General features: G+C 36.7%; 1 protein-coding gene across 1 annotated transcript in view; it reads right to left on the bottom strand.

The window, feature by feature from the left end:
• The window catches only part of LOC131062802 (26S proteasome regulatory subunit 4 homolog B), a 65,350-nt gene that overhangs the window by 36,097 nt on the left and 16,322 nt on the right, over window positions 1-12,931 (bottom strand). The window contains exon 2 of the mRNA XM_057996544.2: window positions 10,013-10,258. Within this exon, the coding sequence (XP_057852527.1) occupies window positions 10,013-10,258 (246 nt within the window). The remainder of the gene's footprint in view (window positions 1-10,012; window positions 10,259-12,931) is intronic.

Genomic DNA, 12,931 nt, shown 5'->3' with positions numbered 1-12,931 from the left:
GAATTCACAATCGACTGTCTCTGGATGCACAAGAGCTTGTGAAGAAGTATGGCACATGGTTCATCCAGTTTCAAAAGTTCACATACATCAGAGTTCACGGGTGTCCTTCACCACCTTACATGTTGCCAAGATATCCAACAAACATGATAGTACTACTTGAGGTGACTAGACAGTTGGCAGCTTATGCGAAGGCATCCAGACACAAGCATGGAAATGGAATTCCCGTGCCCATCATACTAGGGAATTCAGTTGAGGTGTGTCCTAATACTCAAGCCGCGGAAGATGCAGAGAAGGAATTATCCTTATACTCATTCACATCCTTTGCCTCGCGAGAGAATTTTGATCCTCATGGTTATATGGAGGAGACAGTCGGTAGAAAGAACAAGCATGAGTTTCAGGTGGAGGACTTTTGGATGAATCTCCCAAGTGATTTAGAGGTTAAAAGAAAGATGCATTCCAGGGTACCCTTAGATCTTATCAGGAAATGCAAAGTTTATAGAGTAGCCGATCAAGCCCAGGATAATGGTAGATACCTCCAGTCGTCCTATGAGAAAGAGGACAAAGAAGTGAAGATAGATTGGAATGAGTCCGAGGTTTTAGACTTGAGAGCTTTGATGGCTCCCATTTTATCCTGCACTCGCAGATGGGTGGATGTACAGCATCAAAAGTTGAAGGAGCAGAATGTATCAATGACATTTACTTTGGAGGCAAGACCAGAAGGAGGAGAAGCAAGAGTGAGTGAGAATACTTCTCATTCCAAAGGCTCAAAGAGGAAAGAAGGACCTGAGAAGAAAGAACCTTCCAAGAAGAAGCAGAAAACAAACCCTGATCACCCACCAAGCACATCTTCCAGGCATGAAAAGGAGGCGAGTCAAGGGGAAGATCAGAGGCAGATAGTATATGAAGTTGATGAGTCTATGGAATCCATGGTACAGAATGATAAGCAAGAGAAAGGATAGACGCCTCAACATTCATCAAGTCAATCTCCCCAAGTTGATGCTAATGAGCAACACGAAGAAAAGAACGATGATGAAGCAACATCTCCTTTCCGGGAAGACAGGCCACTACCTAAAGAAATACAAGTGAGGGAAACAAGATCTGCCATTCCTGATTGGCTGAAAGAGAGACTGACAAAGGTAGTTGTGGTTGAAGAGGAAGAAGATGTGTTTGACTTGGAAAGCCTTATAGGAAATTCTCATGAGGTAATGGAGAAGAAGAAGGCCACAAAGATGTCTAAGGTAATTAGAGATGAGACAGGATCCAGGAAAGTACAGGTAGCTACACCAGTGGTGGACAAATATGAGGATGAGATTCTTGCAGATGAGTATGACCTAGAAACATTTGAGCTTGGTCCACTTACCTCTGAACAAGCGATGGAAGAAGCAACTGATTCATTTGAAGCACTTAAAGATAAACTCAAAGAAGAAATGGAAAAGAATAAGAAGCTTGAAAGGGAGGTCAGTGCTTGGAGGAACTATTTTAGTCATCTTAATCAGCCCTTGAGACGTCAAGATCCAGCAGTATCTCCTTTACAAGCACTCCCTCTTGAATCAGTAGGCGAGGCAGAAAGGGTGAAGAGCTTGGTTCAGCTTATGAGCTTTTTGATTGATAAATCCCACACGGTAGCCGTTGAATTTGCAACAAGAATGATGAAGACAGTTCATCGAGCTATTCAGGTCCTTGAGATTATCCATAATCTAATGATAACTGTAGCTGCATTCACTCACACTAGAGATGTTATCATTCTTGTCTTACAAGTGATAAGACAAACACCAAGACAGATTCTGGCACAAGAAAAGATAATGGATGGAGGAACTCATAACCTCCTACAGTGGTCAGCTCTGCTCCAGATGAAAGAGGTCCTTTTTGAAGACATCAACACCAGATGCAATCGAGTTGAAGGTATCATTCATCCAATTCAAGATAAGGTGTTTGAGGTATTGTGTACCATTCTTGACAGGCAGATCAAGATTGAGACAGATGTGGACATCCAAGAGTTGGAGGAGAGAGTCAAGGTCATCTTTTGCAAAGAGGAGAACATCATCACAGATAAGCAACGAGATCAGATGTACACTACTATGTTCCTGATTGAGAAGACCAAAGAACTTGAACCTGGATGGGAGATAGCTCTTCTCACTGCTTTTGATCAAGTCTTTCACTTGGAAGAACGAATGAAGAATCTTCCTGAGATTCCCATTGCTGAGATTGAGGGAATTGTGTCCAAATTCATTGAATATGCTAAGAAAGAGCATAGGAAAGGGAACAACATTCTAGATGAAAAGTTATTATAAGATGATGTGGCAGCTTAATTCCTATTGGTCTATGTCTCCTCGATTTTTGTGCCAATTCTTTATTGGCTATGGATTAGTGATGTTTATCTAAATGGGGACTTTTTTGTAACAAACCCTAATTAGGGTTTAGGTGTCAAAATCTCAGCCGTTGATCTTCTTTTGATCTAGGCCATTCATTGTATTTGAGGATGCTATATATACCCTCACTCATTTCATTTTCAAGGGTTACAGTTAGAAAAGTTAGAGAAAGAGAGAGAGAGCTTAGAGAAAAGAAAGTTATTGTGTAGCAAGATTGAGTAGTGAAGAAAGAATTTTGAACAATTGTTGTCCATTTGGGCTATGAGATCAATAAAATATTGAAGTTATGGTGTTTTATTGCAATACTTGTGGCTATCACTATGATTGTTTATCTTCTTGAATCACTCTCAGTTGAAGTAGCATTTAAGTTTTAAGTTTGAAAGACGAAGTGTTGTGCTTGATCTTGGATAAGATTCATATTCCAAACCACTAGCTTCTTACTGATTGTAAGGACGCCTTGTGTGGTCAACTGGAAACCTTGAGATTGATTAAGAATTCAATCATTCCTAGAAGTATTGATATGTATCTCTATGATAGTATCTATATCCTTGATGATTTGAAAAACTATTGAATCCCCTTATAGAAGATTGCATCAATTCCAGTAGAGTTGTAATTTCTTGGCGAAACTGAAATTGGTAAAATCTTATCAAGTCTAATCTTCATTGAGTCATTCTTAGGAATAGTTTAAGCATCCCTTCCTTGAAACCCTTACCTTTTGACATTTTTTGAAAATCTATTAGTGTTAGGAAAATCCTATTCCTGCATTTGGACAGAGAATAACACGAACAAGCTTTCTCTGAAAGTACGTAAGGCCCCTTGAAGAAACAGCATATACAACGACCACTGGTGCTTATCCACACGTAGAGATCCTACAACAAAGAACCTTGAAGTCATCTCGATTGATCCTTTTCGCGACATCTTCAGCATTCGGAGACTTTAATCAAGAGAGGATAAGGTACCTCTAGGTATTTTATTCTGTGTTTGGTCATGTACAAAATACACATCAACAATTTGCCATCAAATAATTCGAACTAGCTATTTAATTTCAACACTCCCTCTTAGCTAGGGAGGATTATACTGAGTAACCATATATTGTAATAACACATCATGGACCTTTCCATAAAATCCATCTTACATTGCCCGCAAAGGATGGATCCACCTTGCATTGCCTGCAGAGGGTGGAAGAGGTCTTTAACCTCATACTTCTTTCTGAGAAGGATTCAATGTCACCTTGCATTGCCTGCAGAGGGTGACTCCACCTTGCATTGCCCGCAGAGGGTGGAAGATGCAACTCAATGCATCACTAGGACTGAGACTCCCTCTCAGCCAGAGTTGTGTTCTCAACAACTCCAAGTCTCTCTCTGAAGTATTCAAACTTCACACGAGCTAGAGGCTTGGTTAGAACATCTGCAATCTGCTCATTAGTGCTGACATATTTCAGTTGAATGGCACTTCTCTGTATCATATCACGAACATAGTGATAATGAGTTTCCACATGTTTTGACCTGTCATGAAACACTGGATTAGCAGATATTTTAATACAACTTTGAATGTCACAATGAATGACTATGGGTTCCCAAGGTTGTCCAAACAACCCAACAAGAAGCTTGTGAAGCCACACTGCTTCTCTTGATACCACACTTGACGCAATGTACTCAACTTCTGCAGTACTCAATGCAACTGAGGATTGTTTCCTGCTGGCCTAGAAGATCATGGCAAAACCCAAACTGAAACAAATTCCTGAAGTGCTCTTCCTATCAGTTACACTTCCTGCCCAATCAGAATCAAAGTAGCCTTCCAAGGTGATGACAGTGTTGATTGGATACTTCAACCCGTCGCCAACTGTGCCTCGCAAATATCTCATGATATGCTTGGCTGCAACAAGATGAACATGCTTAGGCTTGTTCATGAACTGGTTGAGGGCACTCACTGCATAACAAATATCCGATCTAGTGTTAACTAGAGACATCAAGGATCCAATCAACTACCTGCACTCCGATGGATTTGCAAAATCAGAGTTAACTGCAGATAAACTCAATTTCTTCAAGTTAGTTTCCATAGGAGTAGACATAGGTTTACAATCCATCATACCAAATCTTTTCAATATATCAATGGTATATTTTCCTTGCCTAAGAATAATTTCATTAGATCTTTGCCATACTTCTAAACCTAGAAGGTAATGCATTAGACCTAGATCCTTCATTTCAAAATCAGTGGCTAATTCTTTCTTACATCTAATGATGAGACTTCTTCACCAGTTAGAAATAAATCATCCACATATAAAACTAGAATTAACATTTCACCATCAAATACTTTCAAGTAAAGGTTAGAATCAACATCATTCTTACAGAGTCCTAAACTAACCAAATACTTATCAATCCTTTCATACCAAGCTCGAGGAGCTTGCCTGAGGCCGTAAAGAGCTTTCTTCAGTCTGCACACATGAGATTCTGCACACATGAGATTCTTTATTATGGATCTCATAACCTTTTGGTTGTTCAATATAGACTTCTTCATCAATGACACCATTAAAGAAGGCAGTCTTTACATCCATCTAATGTAACTTCCAGCCCTTAGCTGCAACAATAGCTATGATGGTTCTAATAGAAGTATATCTAGCAACAGGGGCAAATGTTTTCTCATAATCTATGTCTTCCTTTTGAGAAAAACCACGAGCTACAAATCTAGCTTTATATTTCTCAATACTTCCATCAGCAGTATGTTTAATTTCAAACAACCATTTAGAGGATACAACAGACTTACCTTTAGGTCTAGGCACAATATCCCAGACGTCATTCTTAATGATGGATTGATATTCTTCGTCCACGCTTGTTGGTTCATAGCTTCTCCTACATTTGATGGTTTGGTCTCAATAATGTTGCACATCATTTCAACATAGTTGGAGAGCTTCTGAGGTATCCTTTCTCTAAATGTTCCTTTGGGAGCTGCAAACTTTTCTGCTTCTTGGATAGTGTTCCTAACCCAAAGTGGTCTCTTTTTACTAACTACAATGTCTCTAGGTCCATCAGTTGGATCCAGAGGCTTAGAAGGATCAGAAGGCTCAATGTGTTCAAAGGGCTCAATAGGCTCCCTCTGAATCTCAAGGTTAATATCAACATCCATATCTTGATTTTCATTAATTCCTTTATCATTATCAGCCAAGGAACCTTTAGATTTCTTAAGAGTAATATTTTCTTCAAAGGTTACATTTCTACTTACCTCAATGTACCTTTGCCCTAGAATGTAGACTCGGAATGCTTTGGAGGATTCACTATATCCAACAAGGAATACCCTTCTTTCTAGATGGCTCTAGCTTAGTTCTCTTTTATTTTGGTACATGAACATAGACAGGGCTTCCGAAGATCCTTAGGTGGCTGATATCAGGTTTGACTCTAGTGAAGGCTTCTTCAGGAGTCATGTTCTTCAACACACAATGAGGACATCTATTCTGAATATACACTGCAGTCTTAGATGCTTCGACCCATAAGAAAGTCTAAAGATCCTGATCATGAATCATTGCCTTAGTCGTTTCAACAATGGATCTATTCTTCCTTTCAGCCACACCATTTTGTTGAGGATTGTAGGGAACACAGAACTCCCTCTTGATTCCTATCTCTACACAAAAGTCATGAAAACTACCTGAGATGTATTCACCTCCATTGTCAGACCTTAAAACTTTAATTCTTTTTCCAGATAGATTTTCAACTAAAGCCTTAAATTCCTTGAACCTACTTAGTACTTCATCAAATTCTTTAGTTTTCATAAAGTAAATCCAAGTCTTTCCAGAGAAATCATCTATGAATATAACATAATATAGACATCCACTAGGTGAAGCAACAGACATAGGTCCACATAACATAATATAGACATCCACTAGGTGAAGCAACAGATATAGGTCCACATAAATCAGAATGAACAAGTGCTAGTTTTTCTTTAGCTCTACTTTCACTTTTATAAAATGGACTTTTAGTAAACTTACCTAAAGCACATCCTTTGCAAGCATCATCATGAAATTGACTAAGTTTATGCATACCTTTGACCATCTTCTCAAGTAAGGGAAGTGCTTGGAAGTGTAGATGACCAAGCCTCCTATGCCATAGTTTGTTATCTCAGGAGCCTCATGAATGAGAGCTTGAATAGGTTTAGCTGAAAGTTTGTATAAGCTATCATATCTATTACCAATGACACGAGCAGATTTAAAACTAGAATTCTTAGGCAATGCAAGTACTCTACCCTCAGAAAATGCTACTTGATAACCCTTATCTTCTAGTGCAGAAATGGAGATAAGATTCCTTTTAATTCCAGGCACAAATAAAATATCACTGAGATGTAGAGAGATACCAAAATCTAAATTTAAAGTAGTGGTACTGAAACCTCTTACCGAATATCAAGCATCATCACCAATTACCACATGAAGATTGGATTCTTTCTCTATCAAGTCTGAAAGATGCTCTCAGTAGCTCGTGATGTGTCTAGATGCGCCACTATCAATCAGCCATGTGTTGCAGTCAATCGGCACATTGCTTGACAAGGCAGAGATGAAGAGGAAGTCTTCATTGTTTTTCTGTTCTTCAACTTCATTGAGATTCGCTTCTCCTTGCTTGAGTTGATATTGACATTCCTTCGCATAGTGACCAAACTTGTCACATCTGAAGCAGTGAATGCGTGAGAGGTCTCTTGGCTTCTTCCTTGAATCATGGCTTGCTGAAGGTCTGAAATCTCTACTCCTCTTGAAGTTGCTCTTCTTCCAATTTCCACCTTTCTTCTTGACTAATTGGGCTGCAAGCATGTGATGATCTCCATGAGAGCTCCTAATTGTTGTCTTAGCAGCTAACTGAGACTCTTCTTGGATGCAATCTCCTCTCAACCGTTCAAACTTGGGAAGCTCAATCCTAGCGTTGATTCCTTGAACGAATGGTTCCCAAGTTGAAGGAAGACCATTGAGGGCAGTCAAGGTAAGATCGTTGTCTTCAACTTCCTTCCCAACTGTTGAAAGTTGATCCTTTAGATCAGTCATCCTCATGAAGTAAGAGGTGATAGATTCCCCTTTCTCCAATCAGATGTGAATGAGCTGATTCCTCAATGCAAGAATGTGGCTAGTGTTGTTGACTTCATACATCTTCTCCAATTTGTTGAACATCTCTTTTGCAGACTTCATCTTGGAGATAGATGACACAATATGATCTTTGACGGAATCAATGATCAACCTTCTAGCTTGAAAGTCCTCCTTCCATTCTTCCTTTTCCTTTTCGTCAGAAGGTTCTTTAGCATCCTTGCTAACATATTCAGCAAGGTCATTTAAAGCCATCAGCATTCTGACTTTCCAAGAGGTGTAATTTGCAGAACCTTCCAACCTATCTTCAGCCCTGAGAGAGGAAGCCATGTAGTCTAAACTTGAATAGTAGGTTACTAATATCTATAAACCAAGCTCTGATACCATATTAATTTTAGCAATCAGATTTACATTAATTAATAGGAAATAAGAATGCAAGGTAAAGCAAACAAATGACACACATATACCCTGGGAAAACCTTCCTCTTGGAGAAAAAAACCCAGCAACAAGATTCAGATCTGATTATAATTAACTCGGTAGCAAATTACAATAGCTACCCTATTTAGGCCACACAATAATGAGAGTGAATTTATCTGTGAGTGCAGATCACTGTCAACCAAATTGAGAATGAATTTGGCAGACCCAATGTGCTTTGCCCAGTCTGAATCAGGTTCGGCAGTTCAGACTTGATGTTCGCTTGTCCCTGAGTTAGTTCGCCTAGCATGAACGGATATTCGGCAAAGTATATGTAGATTCGCACTCCTAGATCAGATTCGCACTCAACAGGAAACCAATTCACTGAAGTTCGCTCAAACTTGATGAATATCCTTTTGCTGATGATGATGATTGCAGCCGGAAACATATTGCATAAGGTAGAGAGATATATATTCGCTTGTGATTGATGAATTGTGATCCTCAAATCATCTTACTTATATATAAATTCATGTCAACAATAAACCTTGGTCGGCCTTGCATATTTTGGCGCCAAGAATAATTTTGAATTTACAAGTTACATATGGGTCAGGACCCATATACAATTTACAAGTTAAATCAATTGCCCAAATAGGGCCTGCCCTTTTTATTACAAGTTACAAGTATTGTAATCACTTAAGTTATTACAATATATATATTTGCCATCAAATTATTCGAACTAGCTATTTAATTTCAACACATATACATACACACACACAGTTCAGGTTCATGTTCATGTTCAGCAGCAATTAAATTCAGCAAGGAGAAAAAAAATCAAAAAAACAATCAATTTTAAATTCATTTTATATAAATTTGATTTTTAAAAAAATAAGTGATATATTTACAAAATTATCAAAATAATTAATACTATATTTGTTTAATTTAATTTAAATATTATAATTTATATTTACTAAATTTTATATATTAATAATTGAAAATCTAGATTAAATATTCTAAGATATTAAAATTTTAATTTAGTAAATGTTAATATTAAAAAATAAAATTAAAAGAAAAGTAAAACAAAAAAATAAAATATTATTATAAATATATAATATAAAGTTTTTAAACAGAAATAAATTATAAGTTATTAGTTTATTATAACAAAATAAAAATAAAAAACCCTAAATGGATTGAATTGTCATGCAGTGCAGATGGAGATCAAGGTGAACTAAAAGGTTTGCGAGCAAAGGTTGCAACATGTCAGGCTCACAACTTGACCTCAAAACCCTAAGCATCACTCCTCGATTTCATTGCAACATCATTTTGCTGCATGCTTTACACTTAGTTACAAGCACAAGCTGCTGGGTCTCACCCTTCATAGCAAGACCCTATGCCTGCCTAACCACACCCACCCAGCCCAAACAAGGCAGCTGACTTAACCACACCGACTCCATCCTGCTCTCCACTTGTGCGCTAAACTTTTCTCCCACTCTTGTTCGGATTAGAGCTCTCGTCTATCATGGAACCAAACAAATTGGGTGTATTTTATAGCAAAAATTAAAAACCCTAACATACAAATGCTTTTTAAACATATATTTGAATAATAAAAAGCTTTGCTCATTTACCATAAGAATTTGAAGTTGACTTTTCACAATTTTCATACATTTTTTTATGTGAAGGTAGACAAATATAAGTACAAACAAGGATAGTCTATTTATCCAAGCAAAACATCTTTAGCAAAAATAGGATTTACAAAATAAAGCATGCTGCGTGATATCTACACAAATATTGTTCAATATGAAGAACAAAATTAAAATACAAACAGCAAATTTGTATTGATGTGATCTACCTAAGGCATCAATTTGTTGTCTTGTACAACAAACTCACCTAAATTCCTACCTTGTAAACAATCACTTGCTCTGGGTTATTTGTAACTTTTCTGTATTAAAATTGGTGTATGTTAGCCTATTAAATCATAGCAATAAGATTTTACTGATTTTCTTGAAAAAAAAAAGCACAAGCTTCTTTCACTCCCAACTAGCCAGGCACATCAGCCTAATATAAAAGAAACGCCCCTGCAGCCATACTTCACATTTTGCAAAAAACTGTCATTGATAATTTTAAAAAATCAACAAGATAAAAGCTTACTTTTAACTTTTAAGTTATCTGCATAGCATACCTTTGCAAGAAGAGTTTTCCCTGTTCCTGGTTCTCCATAGAGGATAACTCCCTTTGGAGGCTTTATACCAATATCTTCATATAATTCAGGATGGGTCAAAGGAAGCTCCACTGCTTCTTTAATTTCTTGAATTTGAGCATCTAAACCTCCAATGTCAGCATATGACTCCAGCGGTGCTTTCTCAACCTTCATCACTGACACCATGGGGTCTACCTCATCTTGCAAAAGACCAACAACAGAAAGAACCTGCACAGAAACAAATACAATAATTATGCTTAAACAAGTATTATCAGAAAGCTTATTATCATAAATAATTCTCCAACATTGAAGGGAAATAGAACATGTCAATACTATTTTCAAGGAAAGGCTTACAAAGGTAAGTCCTTAATTCTGTGTACATAAATTGATTCTCAACAATGATCATATCAATGATTCAGTATAAAGGTGGCTAGGTGAAGGTCAATGAAATGCTAAAATTATTCCTGTTTTAAAAGAAAGCATACCTGCTAGGTTTTGAGCTATAGTTAATACAGCTGATGAAGAAAAAGCTTTTAATATTGAGTTATATTTTCTTTTTCATAACATTATTTATTTATTTTTCATATTTATGGTTTTATTAATTTAGTTAATATTTAACTAATTTGGGCAGAGAAAATCAAGGGGACAAATTTGATTGCAAGGGTCGGTCCCGGTTATAAAGTTCTTGACTGCATTGTCTCCTAAAATTTCTCATTCAACTATATTGTAATGTCCCCACTTTGAAATAGAATTTAATGGTAAATATTAATAATAAAATTTAAATTTAAAAGAATAAAATAAATTAAAATTTAAAATATAAAAGAATATAATTAAAAATAATTAAAAATTTAATTAAGTTAACGAATGGACAAAAGGCATGAAATGATAAGTTGCGACTCTCCCAAATATGAGGTATAAAAGGGAGAAGAGAGCCTCATTTGAGAGGGGATAATTTGGGAATCAGAAGTGCAGAACTGACTTAAATAAGAAGCGCAGATCTGATTGTGAAAGGTTGTGTCCCTTTCAAAGGGCAAAAATAATGAAGAGTTGCACTCTTTCAAAGAGTGCTAATGGTGAAAGGGTGTATCTCTTGTCAAAGGGCATACATGATCAAGAAGTGTGACCTCTCCCTCACATTGAGAGATATAAAGGAAAGGAATCAAAGCATCCAATAACATCACCATGGATTGGATCAGATCAGAACTGTTATTAAGTTACAGCGGTGGCATCTTTTTTCTTGTTGTCATACTTAATTTCATATATATTCATAATACATAGAGGAAATTATAAAGACTGCCAGCAAGGATAGGAAAGAGGAAGAGCTCAGTGACAGGTACGTATATAAAGGGTTTCTGATTTAATATTGGAATATAACGGCCAGTATTCTTTATATTAAAATCCTATATGTATATCTTTAAATCTACACTGTTGTGTATGATCTCAATTAAATTAGCAGCACAAATACGACATAAAGTTGAATAAGAAAATAATATATAATAATTCAAACAACATTAAAATAATTACACATAACATTACTGTTAGACATAATACATGTGTGTGTGTGTTATAATGAATCCAAGAATGAATAAGGCAATAATTCAGTTTTCACAGATTGTTATAATTCATAGAGTTAATAATATAAGAAACAGTCTAGTAATTGTAATCGAATAATGACAAATAGTGATCAATACTGATACAAAGTAGTAATAACAGAAAGCATTGATGACAACCTAATATAAGGCACTAATGTAATATAATGGAATTGTAATAACTATGTCAAGTATAATTGATTATCGTAATGAGCTGAATTGAATAACAAATATAACTACATTAGAATATCACAAATGGTTAATTGCATATGAGGGACTCTCTCTTAAGTACGCCACTCCATAGTGGATGCCTAAACCCTGCCACATGGGGCCAAGAGGGGTGTAGCATCTGCTCTTGGGCTTAAGAGAGGTGGTGATTGTGATGAGGGGGAACGGCGATAGGACACCTCACTGGGTACGTGTTGACGTGTATTTTGTACACAATCATACACAGAATAAAATACCGACAGGCATCTTATCCTCTCTTGAGAAAATAGTCTCTAACTGCTGAAGATCTGCAAAAAGGATCAGTTAGATGGACTCCAAGGTTCTTTTAGTGGGGTGTCCACGTGTGGACAAGCTTTTTTAGTGGTATGATGTGATTTGCTGTTTCCTCCAAGGCGTCTTACGGATTCCAAAGGCTCGAAGATTCTACTAAACTAAAAGGAACTTTCAAAAAATAGCAAAAGGATAGGGTTTAAGGAAGTCTAATCTAGCCTAACCCTATGAACGACTTAGCATGAATGAGATTTGGCAAGACTCAACCAACTTCAATTTTGCCATAAGATAACAACTCAATTGAAATTAGTGCGATCTTCTAAGGTAATAATGATGTTCAATGCATCAAAGACCAAGGACACTACTACGAAGGTACATATCCTAGATACGAAAATGCTTGAAGGTTAAGGACTCAAAATGTTTTCCAGTCGACCACGCAAGGCGTTCCTACAATCAGCAAGAAGCTAGTGGTTTGGATTGCGAATCCCACCAAATATCAAATCTCACACTTAGTCTTTCAAATTAACAAACTACTTTGATTGAGCGTGATTCAAGTACATCCAACAACCATGAAGATAACTTAAGAAATTTGCAACAAAACACCATAACTTCAATATTTTATTGATTTCCAAGTCATCATATACAACAATTGCTTGAATTTCTCTCTTCAAGACTCAATCTTGCTACAAAATAAGAATTGCTTCTAACTCTAATCTCTCTATTTCACTCTTATCTGACTATTCGACTATTAACTATTCACTATTCCCAAATGAAATGAAAAATGGGGGTATAAATAGCATCCCCAGTTACAATG

The sequence above is a fragment of the Cryptomeria japonica genome, chromosome 9 (assembly GCF_030272615.1).
Source record: "Cryptomeria japonica chromosome 9, Sugi_1.0, whole genome shotgun sequence".
Taxonomy (NCBI): domain Eukaryota; kingdom Viridiplantae; phylum Streptophyta; class Pinopsida; order Cupressales; family Cupressaceae; genus Cryptomeria; species Cryptomeria japonica.
Note: the sequence above shows the minus strand (reverse complement) of the source record. Positions and strands in the feature narration are given on the sequence as shown.